At 48.3% G+C, this 19840-nt stretch overlaps 1 protein-coding gene across 1 annotated transcript; it reads left to right on the forward strand.

Annotated features, from left to right (window-relative positions):
- Nucleotides 1–326: 326 nt before the first annotated feature.
- Nucleotides 327–15531, forward strand: CD8B (CD8b molecule). Its single transcript, XM_025453858.3, has 6 exons — nt 327–465; nt 3439–3798; nt 7705–7794; nt 10818–10907; nt 12433–12469; nt 14783–15531. Exons 1-6 carry the CDS (start codon nt 423–425, stop codon nt 14793–14795), a joined length of 633 nt encoding a protein of 210 aa, XP_025309643.1. The 5' UTR covers nt 327–422; the 3' UTR covers nt 14796–15531.
- Nucleotides 15532–19840: the final 4309 nt, after the last annotated feature.

Raw genomic sequence — 19840 nt, forward strand, 5'->3', positions numbered from 1 at the left:
ATTAGGGTCCAGCTCCACCCTTCACGTCTGTGGGACCTTGAGTATCCGGACTTTTCTGAGCCTCAGTCGCCTCAGCTGTCTTGGGGAGTCACGACCCGCCCAAGGCAGGAGGCGATCGTGCAATTGCTTGGCTGCAGGACGGCGGTGTCACCTCCTCACTGGAAAGCAAGAGATCCCAGCGGGCTCTTTAGAAACGCACCAAAGACTTTTGAAATACCGGGAGGATGAAGCGGAGACCTTGCCAGCCTCACACCAGACTCCCTCCCCTACCCAGCTCGGTCCGTCCTCCCCGCCCCCCCCCCCCCCCCCCCCGCCACAACCAACCCACCCCAGCGGCCCCGCCCCGTCCCGCTCCCCACCCACCGGCAGCCAGGACTGTCTGAGCAGAGTCCCGCCGGGACCTGGCTCCCAGGCCTGCCGAGATGCAGCCGGGGCTCTGGCTCCTCCTGGCTGCGCAGCTCGCAGGTAAGACGCCGAGACGCGCGGGGCACGCGGGGCGGGTGGTCTGCCCTGGACCCGGGAAGGGCTGTCCCGGTAGGATGAAGAGCCCAGAGGCCAGGACTGTGGGGACCCTCGAGAGGCAGGAGGCGGCGTGGCAGGCAGAGACCCTGAGGGTGGAAAAGAAATCCACCCCCCCCGAATTCATTACTTCAGGAATCCCTGGAGCCCCAGGATTGAGGCTACTTGCCCCAAAAGCCTGGAGGGGGAGGGAAGAGAGAAGAGAGGGAGGTAGGGGGATAGGATTTAAGAAGGAAGAAAAGAGAAAGGAGAAGGAGGAATAGAGAGGAAGGAAAAAACGCCCTCGTCTAGGGTTCCTACAGGGATGTGACCCCAGGAAGATTCCAGAGGCTCTGTTCTGGCCTTGGTGTCCCACACTTGGCCCAGGGTCCGTAGACACATTTTTAGTACTTCCAGGGGTACAATCTGCTGAACACCAGTCTACTGCCAGTTCTGGGACAGGTAGGACAGAGTATTGTCTGGGGGTTCCCCGTTTCGCCAGTACTCCCTGGCTTGTGTGTGCGCTGCGTGGTGTGGCCCCCAGAACAAGCCCATTCCATTTGGAATGTTGCAAATGGGCATCTCCACCAGCTCTCTCACAAGCCCAATCAGACTGCCTTTTGGAGGCACCCCAAACGGCCCCCTAACCTGTGGCTGATTGCTCTCTTACCCCAAAAGCCCAAAGCTGGCCATCCTGCCAAAGGTGGCAAGGTTTGTCAGCCTCCTGCTCTGACCCAGTGAGCTCAACCGTATCTCAAGTAGAAGCTAGTGGAGGCTCTTCAAAGCTAGTGGTTATTGCTGATCATTTTAGAAACAGCAGGTCCCTCTGAGAATGGAATCACTGGGAGAGGGTCAAACGAATCACGTGAGGTCACCTGGGTAGCAAGGCCTGGCTCTGTGTCTGGCACATTGATGGGGCTTAGCCACGGCCCGGTGGCACAACAGGGACACAACAGAGAGACCAGGCCGTGTCGCAGCTTGCAAGTCTGCATGTCAGGACACAGGACACAGGGGAACATACACAAAAAGCCCAGGGTCCTTTGGGGTCCCTTTGTCCCTTAAGAAGACACTTCCGGGCTTTCTTGGAAGAACTTCAGGAGTCTATGTATTTGCAGATTCATAGATTCATTTGCAGATTCACTATGTGCACAGGGGAACATGACAGCAATTCAGGAGAGGATCACAGGTCTCCTCGATTCAGGAAACGGATCAAAGCTCAGGTTCTGGGGTCCCAGACCTTAGTTTGAATCAGGATCCACCACATTCAGGCTGTGTGACCTTGAGCATGCTCTTAACTTCCTTGAGCCTCTGTTTCCTCATGCGTAAAATGGGTGTAAAACAAGATCTGGTGAGGATTAAGTGACATAATGCTGGGCACAGTTCAGTAAAGATAGGCATCACGGTTTCTTATTATCTTCCCCAAGATGCCAATGACCCCCAAGCAGTGAAGAACCTCTGCTCTGCTGAAAAGACAGTATGGGGTTTAGGGAGAAAAGAGCAGGGCCAGTAGGCACTTGGGCACTAGGTACCATTTCATTCTTGATGCACACAGAAGCTCGGAGTGGTGTGTGAGTGGAGTCAAGAAGCTTACATTTGTGGCCTGCGATGGGGCCATGAAGCCTGAGATACAAGCATTGGCAGGATTGTGACTCTAGGCCACAACCTCAATAGGCCAGCTCCCCTTGGGTAAACACACACACACACACACACACACACACACACATCCTCTGGCCTCCTCTGCCCACCCAAGTCTGTGCCCTCCCATTCCTTGCTGCTCCTGGGTCTCTGCCTGGGTTTGTAGGATCTCCCTCTGCCCCACAGCTAAAATGGAAGGCTCACCAGGCCAGATTCTGTTTGTTGGACTTGGCTGTGAAGGACCCATTCAGATCTTTCCTAAGATGTCATCTGCTGCCTATAACAACCCCTGTTGAATGAGACACTTAGACAATGATTTACCCATGTGGAGTATTTTACAGTTTGCAGTAGGTTTTCTTGGACATTCTAACCCTCAGAGGCAAGCAAGACAATGACCCCAAACTGCACTTCTCTTAAAGAGCAGAGACAGACTAGTTAGTTGACTTCCTGCAATCCCACTGCAGATAGTGGGCAGAACCTGGGTTCAAGGCCAGGTCTCGGAGTTCTGGTCTAGTTCTCCACGAACTATACCCTACTTGCCAGTGCTTCCCATCTTGAGATGAAAATGAAACCCCAGTGGTGCTGCTTCTGGGGTGTCTGCCCTTCGCCTTGGGAATGGGGACCCAGTGACCTATCACTTGCTAGGCTGAGGGGTGACAGGCTATAGTTGCACCTATGGCAATAGTGAGTTTCTCTTGCTTGATGACCCAGTTGTCATCACTGTCCAGAAAGGGTGTCTGGTCCTCTTTAAGACTGGCCAGCCCAGCGCTGGGCGCTGCCTCTGGTTCAGGGCTCCTCTGGGCTGCCTGAGTCTCCTTTACCCACTTTGAGCCTGTTGATGATCTGTATACAGATGGCAGCAGGACAAGGTGAAAGGCAACCAGCTTTGACTTCAGACTTTGAATCTTTGAGTAAGGTCACTTACAAGCTGTTGGTGAGACTTTGAACAAGTAACTTCATGCCTTGGTATCTTCATCTGTGTAATGGGGATAAAAAAATCCCCAAATAAATTTGAGATTGGATTAAGATAATTTATGCAGAGTCAGGCATATAAGCAAGCAATCGATAAATGGCCGCTCTTTCCCCATCCCCTCTGTCAAACTGACCGTAGGAGACACCTGCCTTGCAGATGGTCTCCGGGGAGGTGGGGCACTTGAACTCTGAGTCCATGAGCCATCAGCTGCGGTTAGCACAGTTCCTGGACCCTGGAACTGGGCAGATTCTTCCACAACTTTCCTTTCGATGCTTGACTCTGACTCAGAGGGAAAACGCGTTGATGATATCTGCTCCTTCTGCTTTTTGTAGCTCTCCGTGGCAGCTCAGTACTCCAGCAGGTCCCTGTGTCCATAATGGTTCAGACCAACCAAATGGTGACAATGTCTTGTGAAGTCAGAACCTCCCCCACCAGCACTCGTATCTACTGGCTGAGACAACGCCAGGCTCCCAGCCCGGACAGTCACCACGAGTTTCTGGCCTTCTGGGATCCCAAAAAAGGGATTGTGTATGACCAAATGGCGGAGCAAGAGAAGCTAACTGTGTTTCCGGGAACAACTCGGTCCATTCTCAATCTCACAAGACTGAATCCTACAGACAGTGGCGTCTACTTCTGCATGACCATTGGGAACCCCCAGCTGACTTTCGGGAAGGGAACTCGGCTGACTGTGGGTAAGAATCTAGCTCAGTGATATCGAGGAGCATGGAGCACCTACTGCGTGCTGGGTGTGTGCCTGGCACTGGAGCTGCCTCCACTCTCAGCGAGCCCCCCTCTACAGGAGCAGATGCCAGCCAGGAGCAATAGTGCTGTAGCTAGAAGGAACAGACTTATCCGGGGCCAAGCACATGCAAGTGTTTCAGTAGGCATTTTACTTCCTGCTGCCATCTACCCTGGGAGGTAGGAAACCGACTCCTATTGCAGATAGGGTGATTAGAAGCATTAATGCTTCTTCTGGGGACAAGGCAGTGCTGTCCTTCAGCTACATCAGCCCTACCTGAGGCTCTACCTAGATGGGGCTTCGTTCCCTGACCTGACAGTGGCCTCAGAAATTCCCACCAAGTGTGCACATCAGAAAAGAATGTCCTCACTGCCTGGACATCCCCAGAGAAAGCATTTCTAGGGCCAGCAGTTGTCCTTATGTTCTGAATGGGGTGCTATGGCTCAAACCTACTCCCAGAGGTACAGGGAGTAAGGAGAATAGAGCCCAGGCCTGGCTGCAAATCCTGCTGTGTATTCACTGTGTGCATTTGCATCGGTCCCTCTCCTCCCTGGGCTTCAGTTTTGCCATCTGTATCATGTGGCTGCTGTTGGCCTCCATGACCCCCTCGAACCCTGAGAAGCTGCAGCTCTGGCAGTTAAGTCAGTGTGCCTAATAGAAATATATTATAAGCCACAGATGTGATTTAAAAATATCTAATACCACATTATAAAAAGAAACAAGTGGGATTAATTTAAATACTGTATTTTTAACCCAATGTATCAACAATATCATCATTTTAACTTATAATCAATATAAAGATTATTACAGAAATATCTCACATTCCCTTTTCGTACTAAGTGTTCAAAACACACCTTGAGTCAGACTGGTCAGTAGCACACATGGCAAGTGGCTGCACCCTTGGACAGTGAGGATTAAGCTCTGGGAGGTGTGAAGGAATCATGGTAGAAATTCTCACAGGCCTGCACCTGGCTTTAGCTCCCTCCCCAAGGTAGCCAATGGCGGGCCCATTCCCTGTGCTCCTCTGGGGGTCCTGCCTTTACCTCCTGCCTGGGTTATCTCAGGCTGGGTGCTGAAGAATGACACCCCCCCTCAGGAACTAGACCACTCAGCAGGGGAAGATGCAGGGATGGCTGGGACAGCAGCACAATCGGGAAGACAGAAACAGAGTGAGGTTGCTGTCTGTCACATCTCACCAGCTTTGGGTCCTCGGTGGGTCAGGAGGCAGGGGTTGGGGGTGAGATGTCTGGGCGAGAAGCTGAGACATCCTCAGCAGGATGTCGCCTATTCCTAGTACTGAAAATTGGGCTTTGGGTGGGGGGAGTTGGGGTTTTGATTTGGCTTATTGTTTTTGTCTCTACAAGCCCCACATTTTCCCACTCATGAGATTTTGGGGTCTGAGAAAGGTAGATGATGAAATAAACAAAACTGATTTCTAGAAGTTTCCCTTCTACCTACACCACCACCCACTCACTCCTGGCTTTGTTATTTCCAAAACTCCCCTCACACTGCGCAGCTCCCTGAGAACAGCAGGACCCTTCCCAAAGAATGTGCTTGCAACTGCATCACCTCCTCAAAGACAGGGTGTCCAGAGCCACACCCTGCCCCTCCCACCAGAGGTCAGTGCCTATTGAAGGAGGAAGCTCAGGTGGTAAAGGAAGCATCTAGGGAAAGACAAGGCCTTTAGGAGGCCGCTTAGCCACACCATGGACTCAAAAGTTCTATCCTTTTCGAAGAGAAGTGGGACGATTTGAACAGGGAGCAGGGGTAGTCGGGAGGAATCAAGGGGACCCAGCTCTGGGGAAGAGAAAATTAAAATGAAACAAGTCACCTCGCAAACCCCTCATCAGACCCAGACCACCGAGCCCAGCCAAGACACTAAGGTCCTATAGAGCTGGCTCCCTTGCAGGCTTCCCACTGATCAGCCAAGAGACCTCTGTGCCTTGTGTATAAAGCAAAAGGCACTCTCTCGGGCCATGAGGAGGAAAGGAGAAAACAATACTGGGTCCCCCTGAGCAGAGGGCCAGGCTCCCACAGTCTGTGAGAGCACCATACTGAGTGTCTTTTTCTTTTTTATACTCCTTTCCCTCAGCGTTCCAGTGGCCAAGGGCCTTGACCCAATGTACCTAACATTTGTCAAAAAGCATTTGCCCCTGAGGCAGTGTGGTGTCATGAGAGCCTAGAATCAGTCTCTCGGCTCAGATCCTGGTAGTCCTGTTAAAGGCTTCCTGAACTTCAGACAAGCTATTTCAGTTCTCTGAGCCTAGGCCACCTTAGGGATAAAATGGGGTACTAGCACCCGTCCCCAAATTGTTGGGTTAAATAAACTTAATTTGAAGTGCTTGGCTGGTGAGGGTCCGAAATGTCCACTTTTTTTTTCTTTTTTTTTTAGATTTTGTATTTATTCATTCATGACAGACACAGAGAGAGAGAGAGAGGCAGAGACACAGGCAGAGGGAGAAGCAGGCTCCACGCAGGGAGCCCAACACGGGACTCCATCCTGGGTCCCCAGAATCATGCCCCTGGCTGAAGGCGGTGCTAAACCGCTGAGCCACCGGGCTGCCCCGAAATGTCCGCTTTTTATGTGCAAGATGCCAGCTCCGAAATGACCATTTTGCCAGAGTGCCCCTCCCTGTCTCCCTGACACTAGAGTTTAAATTTATGGTGTCACCATCACTCTCTCACCATTTTGCAGAAAATCATTGTAGTGAAACATCTTTGCTCAACACACACAGAAAAGTGTTGGATTCAGCAGCACCCAGCGCTCCTAACATTCCTAGCACCTCCAAGCCTCAAGCGTCTCCCTTTGCTCTGTGTGCTTGTCCCACTTCCCTGCCCCAACACATCAGAATGTGACACTGGATTAGAATGAAAGAGAGGAGTGACCCACCCAGGAGTCAGGAGAGAGGTCGGAGGGCCCAGGCGGGGGCTTTGCACTATGGGGCCTCGGGGCCAGCCCCTCACATGGCTGGTGTTCATCTTTGAAATAAAAGGTTGAGACTAGAGGTCCTTCCAGATCTGATAGTAAATGATTTGTAAAGGCACTTGAGAAGGAAAGAAAATCCCCACTGCAAGCTGCATGGTATTGGACCTACGGTAAAGAGCACCCACCTCCTTTCTATGAGCTTTCTCCCACCACTTAGAAATTGGCAGATTGGGATCCCTGGGTGGCGCAGCGGTTTGGCGCCTGCCTTTGGCCCAGGGCGCGATCCTGGAGACCCGGGATCGAATCCCACATCGGGCTCCCAGTGCATGGAGCCTGCTTCTCCCTCTGCCTGTGTCTCTCTGCTTCTCTCTCTCTCTGTGACTATCATGAATAAATAAATAAAATCTTTAAAAAAAAAAAAAAGAAATTGGCAGATTGGCTGAGGGGTTGGTCTTCTCAAGGGTTTGGGGACTCTGGCTTCAGCTCAAGGTGTTCGGCCAGGGGGAGCCATGTCCACTGCACAATTTCCTGGGCATGCTGTCCCCTTTAATTCTCATGACAACCCCAAGCAGGAACTGAGAGTCATTTTTATTTCAGCAGATGTAGGAAACTGAGGCACAGAAAAGTGATAGGCCCAAGTCACACAGTGGTTAATCAGGGCTGCTGGGGCTCTGTTCAGGACCACATGGGTGCAGAGCCCCTCTATTTCCTGGACGCCAAAACAACCCCCTGCCCATGCCCTCAGATAGGTATGAGAGTTGAGGAAACACCTAGAAAGTTCTATTGCTCTGTAACCTTGGAGCCCTGCAGCAACCCAGGGAGCAATCATAGGGCCTTTAGTACCTGGATGGAAAACATGAGATTTTAACTTTTGTCTGGAAATCTACACACTGTTTACCTGGCTAAGAAATGTGTCTTACTTGCTTCCTGTAGTTGATGTCCTTCCCACCACAGCCCAGCCCACCAGGAAGACCACACCCAAGAAGAGAGTGTGCCGGTTCCCCATCCAAGTGACCCAAAAGGGTGAGTTCTCCCATCCTCCTGGACCCTCAGAAGCATAGCAGGATGTCTTCCTTCCCTCCCTCCTTCCATTCTTCCTTCCATTCTTCATCCTTCCTTCCTTCCTTCCATCTATTCTCTCTTCTGTCCATCCTTTGCTCCATCCATCCTTTCATCCAATCTTCCTTCCTTCCATCCTTCCATCCTGAACATCCTTTCTTCCACCTTTCTATCCTTCTTTCCTTCCTTCAGCCCTTCCCATGTGTGGACTCCAGCCTGTTTCTCTGGCAAGCTGGGGCCAGAAAGGAAGTTGAGGGTGACCACAGTGCTGCTGTTCAACAGCTCACAGTCTAGTGGGGGACACGCTCACACAAATCATCACAAGGCGAAACCTAAAGGAAGGTATGTCCACCCAAAAACCTGCACACCAGTGTTCTTAGCAGCATTATTTATAATCACCCGAAAGTAGAAACAACTCAAAAGTCCACCAACTAATGAAAAGATCCACTAAATATGGAACATCCATACAATGGAATATTATTTGCCCATAAAAACAGTGAATTACTGATATGAGCTACAATATGGATGAACCTTGAAAATATTACACAGTGAAAGAAGCCAGACACAAAAGATCATGTATTATGTGAGCCCATTGGTAAGAAATGTCCAGAATATGATATTTCATAGAGATAGAAAGTAGATTCATGGTTGCCTAAAACAGGGGTGGAGGGGGTTAGAAAGGAATGGGGAGTGATTGTTAAGAGATGCAGTATTTTTAGAGGGGGTGAGATGAAAATATTCTAAAACTAGATTGTGGTGATTGTTAGTTGCACAATTCTGTGCATATACTAAAAACCATTCAATTATGTAGTTGGAGCAGGTGACAAGCCACCACATTAGAGCTGACTTATGCTACCTGGGGTTGTTTGGTCTTAAATACTTAAAGTAACAGAGAGAGCCTTAGGAGAGGCATATAATGGGATTCAGGGGATGAGAGCAGGAAGCTACCCCATGAGGTCACAGTAAAAAAAGATAATCAGAACCCATATGCCATAGGGCAAAGTCTTAGGGACCATAAAAGTGGAGATAGAATGACCTCATTTGATAAAGTATGTATGCCCCACAACTTTGCCTATAGGATTTCAGGTAGGTTGCAACAAAAAAACAACACAAAAGGCAAATACAACAGGGCCCTTAAGGTGAGGGTGCCAAAACTAATCTGTGCTGTGGCCCTAGAGAAGCAGCAAAGCCAGCTGCACCAAAGACCATACTCCTAATAACATGGCACAAAACCCCTGTCCCCCATAGTGATATAAAGAAACAACCCCCAGGCTCCAGGCTTCAAAGCCTTCATCCCAATGTTAAGTTAGAGAAGAAATCTGCTCTGTTCAATCTTCTGTAAGGACTACTGAACAATAGTGAATTCACTAACACTTTTATAAGTGATGAAGACGAAGGTCTTTGAAGTTCTTACATTATTTCTTATATCGACCCTCAGTAAAATCCCAGGGCAAAAATGCAAATCCAATTATTAATAGGTCAGTAAGAATAGCCAGGATGTGTGTGAAAGTGGCCAAGTGGGGGGGGGGTGGGGGGAGAAATAAGGGGAGGTTGCTTTGGGGGTGGGGGCCATGGGACAGTGTACCCTAGTGGTAAGTCAGCCAAGCATAGGTCTGAACCCCTGTCTACCACCCACGCCTATACTATGTGACCTTGGGCAGGTGATTCAGCATCTCTGAACCTGTTTCCTCATCTGTAAAATAGGGATGTTTGCCTGGCTGAAGGGAAGGCATGACTAAAAGAGGTGGCATACATAAGACACCTTGGGGGGCACCCAGATAGAGCTCAAAGGTGTTGTCATGAATGAAACTGTATGGCCACCCTAGAGAAGAACCAGCTCCCTAAGGCTTAGGGCTGTCCCTTGAGATGACACTGAGAGGTGCAGGATGGGGTGGAGGGGTGGAAATAATAATAATTGGGGAATTGAAGTGAAATGTCATGTTGAACCAACTACACTGGCCAAAACAAAACACTCTGATAATATCGAGGGCCAGCAAGGTGCACAACCGGTGGTTAGGAATGAAAAAATCAGTGCAGCTTTTTTGGGAAGGCACTTCACGGTGTCTATTACAACTTCAAATGGACAGTCTATGGTTTGGTGGTTCCTGTTTTCTGTATCTGCCTCAGGCAGGCTCCCACATTAGGAAAAATGTACCAGGATGTTCTCTGCAGAGTGATTTGTAAAAGTAAAACCTAGGAAACAAAAATACCCATCTGATGGCTAAATAATCCACGGTATGTCCATACTTCAAATGTCACTCTGCTAGAAAAAGTGTGCTGACACATTTTTTTAAACAATTTTATTTATTATTTATTTATTTATTTTAGAGACAGGCAGGAGAAGGGGCAGAGTGAGAGGGAGAGAGTCTCAAGCAGATTCTGTGCTGAGTGTGGAGCCCAATTCCGGTCTCGATGTCAGGATCCTGAGATCACGACCAGAGATGAAACCAAAAGTCACCACCCAGGCTCCCTTGATATATTTAAGTGAGGGAAAAAATGGTTTGCAAAACAATTTGTATAATATGCAGCTACTGTATGCTTAGAAAAACCTATATGTGTCTGTGTAAATTATGTATGTGTAAATGCACAGAGAAAGGTCCCAAATTAACCATGGCATTTTTTTCCTGTGAAGGAGCTAGCATGCCAAGGAACACTCTCACCATATACTTGAATCCTTTATGATGAAAATATATTCAGCTATCTCTTGTGTAATTAAAATAAAAGTTTTAAAAATAAATCGTAAAAATCTCATTACTAGGCATGAAAATTATCTCCTTTGAACACAAGCAGCTCCTGAGTTTAATTAATTTTTAAAATGATGGTGTGGGACATAAGATTTTCTATGTAAAATTATCTCAATGTGTATAAACTATCCAGAGAAAAAAGAGATGAGAAAAGTATGCAAACGATGGGAGTTCCAGGTGATTTTTCGGTCTTTGTATTTTTATATGCATGACTCAGATGTTCGGTTTGTGCATCTTTTCCAGCCCCATCCTGTGGCCCCCTCACCCTCAGCCTCCTGGTGGCGGGAGTCCTGGTTCTACTGGTGTCCTTGGGTGTGGCCATCCACCTACACCGTAAGTTGTGTTCTCTTGGGCCACCATGGTGACTCCTTTTGCTGTTGGAGGTGTCGGTGAGAGTCCTTCCTTCTCCAGGGAAGCAGGCCAGATGGCAATCTGGTGGAAGTTTACACCCACCCCCACCCCATGCTAGCTGCAGAGGTGATTCTTGGACAGAGGCCTTGCCGCTGGGATCAGAGACCATCCTGGCTCTGGAGTCAGATAAACCTGGGTTTGAATCCAGCTCCACTATTTGCAGATCTAGTGACCTCGGGCACATGCCCTGATCTCTCTGAGCCTCAGCCGTCCCATCCAGGAGTGGCAATGTTCCCCACCTCCCAGGGTTGCTGTTTGTAAAGTCCCACCCAGAGGGCCCATTGTGGGGTATGAGCTCTGGAAGTGGGAACTCCCATGGGTGGTCAGTATGGAAGCAGTACACAGAGACATTGCAGTGGAATTTGGGTTATGTTCCCAGAAGCTTGAGCTGCTCTCCTCTGTGACGCTGCAGGGAGACTGTAGGTGACAGCCTCCCTCAGCCACTCTGGAGTTGAGATCATCTGCTTGGGCTCCCAGTCTTCATAAGAAAGGGCGGGGGGAGCTTCAGGAGAGGCTGGCATGGCTGCCCAAGAGCCCTGGGCTCTACCCCTGGCTCTTCTGCTTACCTGTGCCACCACAAGCAAGTCACTGACCCTCTCTGGGTTTCTATAAGATAGGAGATGGTGGCTCACAGGGGCATGGACAAGATAAGTGGCTCTTTTGTATAGGTCACAGATCCCTTTAAACTTATGAGAGCAATTATAGATCCTCTCCTGAAAGAAATGTGTCAAGAGCACGTTTTTGCATAAAATTGCCATTCACAAAAGGATCCATTTGTCCCCGTTAAAGTTCCGTGCTCTACAAACTTTTTTGATCAAAGATCTCATTAGTAAGAAATTTTTAAATTATGAACCCCAACTGCAAATAGATCTCATTAGTAAAAAATTGTTAAATTATAAACTCGAACTGCAATTAGGTGTACTTATTTCATATGTTAAGTATGTTATTAAATGTAATAAAGGATGATATAGACCTGTAAATAGACATGCTCACACTTCCTTCCCACATCCCAATGGGAAACATTGCACATGCCCTGAATGCACATGCCCTAGCTTAAGACCCCCTGACTGCACACCTCTCATTCCTGACCTGCTGTGAAGGACAAACTGGCATGTTTAAGGACATAGGAGTAGATTAACTGAGTTCAAATTCTGACTTTACTTCTTACTAGCTGCATGACCTTGGGGGCAAGTTATTCAGTACCACGCATGCTCTGTGACTCAGTTTCCCCATTTACCAAATAGAGGTAATAAGAGTAAGAGTAGTAGTCATAGGTTTGCCGTGGGTTTTAAGGGAGTTAACATTGGAAAACAGCCTGGCACCAGGGAAGTGGTCTGAGGTGCTGGCTGCCCCCCACCCCGGCCCCTGTCATCTCCCTCTTTGCTTTCTGGGGCTTGTCAGCGGCCCACAGCCCATGCGAACCCGCATTCTTGTTTTCTTTTTCCAGGCCTGCGGAGGAGAGCCCGGCTTCGCCTCCTACAACAGTAAGTGCTTGGGGCCTCAGAAAAGTGCCTGTGACGTGGCCCTGGGTGGGGTCCCTGGCTTCCTCAGCCCCTGCTGCAGCCACAGCCTCCCCTACAGGGAGCCAAAACCAGACACCACCTGCAAACAATTTTAGACTGAATAAATAGATGGAGCGATAGAGTTCAGGAAGAGAGATCGTCTAAACAAACAAAAATACTGATTAGTCATTCAAGTGTATTTCCGGCACAGAAAGACTTAGTTCTTAGCTCTCTTTATGATCACAATCAACTCTTGCAAGCATAGGATACACTAGGATACCCCAAATTCTTTCCACCTAGCATTTCATTTGACTTGGTCCCAAACAACATAGAAGGGTTACTTTTACAGACCAGCTGAAAGACTTGCTCAAGCATCTGGGATCATAAAGAACCTAATTGGATTGGAAGATGAGTCAGTTCCCTGCTGGTGTGGGGTGTTGGGCTGCCTTGGTCCTGGCCTCCACCCTGCACCCCACCTGGGCCCCAGGAGTTGGCAGATCAAAAGGCTGAATCACATAGACATGGGAGCTAAAAAGCACTGGCTCTCTGGGCCCACTGAGCTGTGTGAGCACAGACACCCAGAGGCCCTGGGAGGCCAGTGGCCACGGGCTGCTCCCAGCCTCAGGGACTTCCAGGCCTCAGTAGGGCCACAGGCAGTGTTATTGGATCGCTTTTTCTTCCTCGAAATACTCTTTCACGTCTACCTAGCTCATTAATGGCAATCCCCTCCATCTAGAGGTATTTGGGAAAAAAAGAAAGCCTATCATGCCTCTAGATGGAAGAGAGCAACATGGCCTTGTACTCAAGATGTCTGGCTCCAGCTGTGGGTTTGAATCTTGTCTGCCACTCACCAGCCATGTGACTGCGAGTCACTTCACCCCTCTGAGCCTCTGATTCCTCATCGGTCAAATAGGAAAACAGGACCAACCTCATGGCTCTTGTGAGGACTTATGGATATTACTGGGATAATACTCATGAAGTGCTCAGCCCTGGGATGCCTGGGTGGCTCAGTCTGTTGAGCATCTGCCTTTGGCTCAGGTCATGATCCAGAGTCCTGGGATCAAGCTCCCTCTTAGAACTCCCTGCTCAGTGAGAAGTCTGCTTCTCCCTCTCTCTCTTCTGCCTCTCCTCCTGCTCATTCTCTCTCTCTCTCTCTCTCTCTCTCTCTCTCTCTTTCAAAAATAAATAAATAAAAATCTTTGGTCCCATGGAGTCAAAACACGAACTCATGTCACTTACGAAAGTCAACTCTACAAGCCAAACAACCAAGATGAAAATGTATTTCTAAATACTTAAAAATTTAATCTCCATATAAACTCTGTATTATATTCTCTACATTATTATATACATTATATTTGTATATATATTTGCTTGATTATTTGATAGTCACTGAGACATGCCTGCTGTATTTTATGGGCGATTTTCAATGATAATTTTGATGTTGTACAGTTTTCACAATTTTATGGGCTGGAATTTAGAAATTATCCTCTACCTAAGAGATAGTAACCTGAGTGTATTCATCTGAGCTTAGATCTGCAGAATGTCCTGTCCAGTATCTTCCCCATGGTGACCTCTAATGGAGAATGAGTCCCCATTGAGGCACTGCTCCCACTCACCCCATCATTTTAACTTGTTCCCCCAGTGATTTGATGCCAGTTTTAGGGAACCTCATGCTTTGGCAAACCCAGGGGTTCTGAGGATCCACTGAAGTGGGGAAGGCACTGGGGGATGGTCATGGGGGGCCGTGAACTCCCTCATCCTCTGCTCACAGTACCGCTGTCATCGGCCACCTGTAGTTACATTCCCCTGTGAGATATCATTTGAACAAGAGGGTTTGCAGCTTTAAAAAAGTTTGGAAACCACCTCTAGGTTTACTACTGTAATCCAGGTGTGGGCAAAAGAGTCCATGGGCCTCACAGATCAGCTATGCCAAACGCCAGTTGCAATTTGGGGCAGAGACTCCCCAGCCCGTAACTGAACCTAGAAAATCTTCCCATCAACCAGCCACCTTCTTCTGACCCCTTAATGTACATTTGTGAATAGCTTATCTTAGAAGGTACTTCAGGAAGTAACACTATTCAAAGCTAGAGTTCTTTGGGCTTTGTTTTTTGAGCTTCTTCTATTTTTTTAATGAGTAAGTTGGGCCCTTAAAACATACTAACAGAAAACTCCTGGCCCTGGGCTCCTTACTGGAAGTGGAGCCCTGCATCCTTCCTTTGTCATTTGTCTTTGTTACAGGAAATTCATATCATTTCCCTGAAAATAAATGGTGTCTCGATTTGCTGTTGTTTTTAGGTTTTATAAATGAGGAAAGAAATATGCTTTTGGTGTCCTGCTACAAAAATATGTTGGTCAGTAACAAGAAAGATCTGGAAAAATGAGAGAGAAGGACCACGCTCAACTCACTCAATGTGGAAATTTCACAGACCTGCTGAAGTTGCCTGCTTTTAATTGCTGCGAGTTCTTTCCGTGGGCCTCTTGCATAGGAGCAACTTGTTAGTTGGTCCTAGGAAGTCTCAGAAAGAAAGCTTCAGGGCCCCAGGGCACTTCCTGCAACTTAGGAGCACACTGGAGGAGTGAGTCAGAAATGCCACCATGACACCAGTTCCAGCTCCCATAGTCCCCCTGGGCTGGGCCAGGACCTATGTGTTGGCCGTCCAGCCACCGTCTCGCAAGTTGCTTTGCCCCGGTAGGGCAGTGACTTGGAGTCCTGAGTCTCTCATGGGATGGAGCTGGGCTGGCTCCTCCTTGATCTTCCCAGGCTGGGGCTGACTACCTTTACTGGGAACCTCAAACACCAGACCTAGCTTGGAAATGCGTTTTCTGTGAAGGACTAGCCTGACTCCCATAGTTATTTCAGTCTTCGGGGACGTTTTCTGCAGCTGGGAAATTGTGGCTTTGAGAATGGAAAGTCATTTTATCTCCTATTAGGAAGTTCTCCGGCTTTCATTTCTGCCCTCCCATGGCTTGTATATTTCTTCTCTCCCTTTCTGTTCTTTTTATGAAAATGTCTTGGTTGTAAAAATAAAGTCCTGAAGAAAAGATGCAAATGGCTCCTGTGATGTAAAAGCACAAAGCCCATCTGTACAGCAAAGATGTTGATGCTCAGCTGAAAAGAAATAACAAGGATAAAATGTGCCTGTCCTCATTTGCCCCCACAACACGTTGTCATCTGTGTTGTAGGCACAGAGAGAGTCTGAGAGGTTGGGAAGCGCCCAAAGCACCCAGAGCCAGGCTGGGGCCCCAGGGGCTGACCTCCTCTAGGCCACTCCATGCCACCTTCACTAGCACCTGTTCAGTTCTACAGAGTGGAACCCAATGGACATCTAGCCACAGACTGGTGACCTTATCCTAAAGAGAAGGTGAGGGGCATAAGATTCTCTCTCTTGGCTTTGACAGGGACAGAAAATGCAAGGGGAAAACACTGAGCTGGAAGAGGGAGTTGAGATGAAGATCTTGTGCCTTCTGAAAAACCCCGGGGATCTGCTCTTAGCTCCCCGCCCAGGGCTTTTGCAGTATAAGAGTTTCTGAGCCAAAAATGAGTGCAGCCTTAGGCTCTGTTGACAGAAGCACCATGCACAGGCCAACAGAAAACAGAGCCTCACCTGCTTTTCCTGGCCACCTCGGAGGTCCATTTGAAGAAGGGCAATGGTAAACTAGGTTCTGCTCAGAGGCCTCTGGCAGCCACAGAAACCAGGAAAGGGAAGATGGCTCAAGGGGAGGGGGCAGTGTGGCCCTCTCACAGTATCTGAGATGCTGCCCGTGGAGTGAAGGGCACAGGACTAGGTATGGTGAGTGGGAATTAGAAGGGTGTAGATGCAGGAGGTGCTTGAGAAATAAACGCCCCCTATCCATCAGCTCTGAGGACGACAGGACAGGCTGCCTCCCAGGGCCCTGGAGAGGGGAGAAAGGAACCAGGGTGGCCTGGGCCCGACTCCTCTAGGGTTCACATCTAAGGTGGGCTTCTTGGGGCATCTGGGCAGCTCAGTGGTTGAGCGTCTGCCTTTGGCTCAGGTCATGATCCTAAGGTCCTGGGATCAAGTCCCACATCAGGCTCCCCTCAGAGAGCCTGCTTCTCCCTCTGCCTATGTCTCTGCCTCTCTCTCTGTGTCTCTCATGAATTAATACATTAAAAAAAACTTTAAAAAAATAATAAATAAGTAAAAAATAAGGTGGGCTTCTTGCTCTTAGACATCTCATTTAGTCATAAGAGACTAAAGCCCAGATGTGCGGCCTGCCTTTCCCGAAGGCTCACACCCAGTCCACAGCGGAAATAAGAACAGGCCTTCTAGGTCTCTCAACCCACTTCAAGCTCTGCTATATAACAGCATCTCCCCATTGCTATCCTTGCAATTGTGTTTAGTTGTCTGCAAACTCGCATGGGGTGAGGTTGGGGGACCAGGGCCGGGGAAGGCGGGAGAGGGGGATACACTCTGTCTTTTCTGTGCAGCAGGCACCTGCTATGGCTTGATCTACACAGAGAGCTGGAGCAGGCTTGGCTGCCAACAGCAGGGGCTGCGGTGAAGAGGTCTGCACTCAGCACCTGACTTTTGTTTTGAAAAAGGAACTGAGCATTTTTGGAGGTCCGTTACAGCAAAATATTTTTTAAAATGTTTTTTAATCTAGCTATCTTTTGACTAGCAATTCCACCTCCAGGCAATTATCTTTAAAACACACACACACACACACACACACACACACACACACATCTCAAAGTTACATGCACAAAGAAATACACATCAGATTGTTTCTCGTAGTGCTGCTTATTAGCTAGAAGTTGGAAACCATCCAAATGTCCATCAGAAAAAAAGCCAGTTAGATCAGTTGTGGTACAAGGGACTCCAAACAACTGTTAAGGAATGAGCTAGATCCATACATGTGGGCATCAAATCATGGCCACTACATCTTTTACATATTTTAACATCTGATTGATTATCCTTGTTTTAAATGCAATATATGGCCACTGTTAAAATTCAAGCACAGATAAAAACAGGCAAAGTAAATATATGTCCAAGTCAAGATATGTTACCCTATTGCAGGGGTGATCAGTAGGAGGAATTATGAAGTTTAGGGATTGGCATGTCCTGCTTCCCCATCTGGGAACTGCTCCTGTGGGTGTGTTCAGTCCGTGGAAAGTCACTGAGCTGTACACCCATGATATGCCAGCTTTCATATGTACATATATAGATACAGATTATACTCCAATAAAGAGATATTTTGAATATCCAAGTACCAAGCATTGCAGAGATATGTAAAATTAATATTGAAAGTTTCTTGTCCTTCCAGGTTTTTCCCACATGTATTGGTTTAAACAGATATTGAAATCTTATCAAATGTAATATGTAATACATTAGATATAGAATATAAAAAATTGAATCTTATTATTCTGAAAATTTGATTTTTTTCTCTAATAATATATCAATGCTTCTGATCATATTTGTGTATGCATAGAAAAAGATCCAGAAGGATGTACTCCAAGCTGTTAATGGTAGTTAAGTGAGGAATTTCCACTTCTGCATTGTACAAATGTGCAGTTTGTGTCATGCAAATTTTTACAACAATCATGTGTGACTTTTATAATGGGGCTTTAAAAGTTTGGAAAAAAAGAAACAGCCTCTTTTTAAAAAGAGGCTCTGATCATCGTAATGTTAAAAAACTGGAATCCGCTTAAATAGCTATCAATGAGAGATTTGTTCATGAGTCATGATTTTTAAAAATCCGTGCAATGGAAATCATGTGACACATTGGAGGCTGCAGGACAGCACAGCCTAAGTCCACCGGTCATGCCAACTTGGGCAAGCCCCTGTAACACCTGTGGGCTTCGATTCCCTCCTTTGCAATGGGAGCAGCAATAGTCTCACTCTGTTTTGCTGTGGGGCTTGCAGATAGCAGGGTCTGGGGACAGTGCTGCTTCCCCGGCCAGCCTTCCTCTCAGCAGGAAGCAAGGGTAGAGAATTCTGGGCGCCAGCCTGCAGGTGCGGCCCCCAGCAGCATGAGTTCAAAGGAGGAAGGGGGCTTCTACACCACCCCCTCCCTTTCATCCTTAGTCATCCTCCCACCTGCCCCCCCCGCCCCCCGCAACTTGTGTCTCTACCTGTAGGAAGTGGGCAACTTGTTTTCACAAAGTGATCCCCAGCCCTATGTGGGCTGCGAAGCTGATCTGAATCTACCACCCAGTCAAAGGGAAAGAGAGAAAGAGCCCTGTCTTCGGAGGTCTTTCCAGGGGTGGAGGGCGAAAGAGATTTCCTCCATCATCTCTTGGGAAACCTCCTCAGATGCGTCACTGACACTCCTTGGTGACTGTGAGTCACTGGTTCCTGGAGTCCCGTGCTGCATAACTCAGTGCCTTGGCCCAAACAGAAGGAAGCCATATCCACCACCACCATCCACCCACATCGGTTTGGGATGCACAGACGTATGCCTGACCCGTGTGATTGCTGTCATGCCGAAAGCCGAAGTGCTGAAAAAGGACTCTATTCCTGCACGGTGTCATTGGCTCTCCTGGATCCTGCTTGCTCCCATTCATTTATTGCCTTTTATGCTCAAGTACCCATCTGAGGTTAGCTTGGGCATCTGAATTTGAACAAAAAATATCTACTTTTCTTTTCATGTATTTGTAATTGCAAACCATCTCCCGTCCTGGCCCCTTTGACAAGTGAGCTAATCACCTGCCCCTTCTCTGCACTTTGTGCTCCTCTTCCTCAGGCTTCTCAATGCCAGCTCAAATGTATTTATTTGCTGCTCAGTTCTGGGACTGGGGGAACCAGGACAGACACAGCCTGGCCCCCAGATCCCTCCTTACTGACCAGTCCCTGATCTCCTGTCCTACCACCGGCATATACAGACAGCATTCCCCATCCGCGCGGTCAGAATCTGTATGAATAAATGAGAGAAGCAAGGAGCTCACTTGCCGAGCTAGGAGACAGCCTGCCCTGGCACCCCGTCGGTCCTGTGTGCCAGCTCCCCAGCCCAGCCCTCCCCTGCCCACCCCGAGGCTGTGAGGACTCAACTTCTCAGGGTTTGCTTTGGCAGGTACAAGTCAACAAACCCCTTGGAGAACATACGCTCAACAAACTAGTTATTAACTGAGCACCTATAGAGCTCTTGGTGCTCACAATGGGTTTAGCACAGACTCTATCCCTAACTCCATACATTCACACCTTCATGTGGGGCTGGGACACAGACACAGGCCTGGGCACTTGTGTGACTCCAAGAGTGAGTGCCCTCGGTCGCCTGCCCTAGAGCCAGCCCTGGTCAGACGGTAAACAGGTGCACAGTTAAGTACCCAGATGATGTTAACCCAAGCAAAAGGCATGAATTGTCACCTCACACAAAATTGTGCTCTGCAGATGG

This window comes from Canis lupus, chromosome 17, assembly GCF_003254725.2.
Source record: "Canis lupus dingo isolate Sandy chromosome 17, ASM325472v2, whole genome shotgun sequence".
Lineage (NCBI taxonomy): Eukaryota > Metazoa > Chordata > Mammalia > Carnivora > Canidae > Canis > Canis lupus.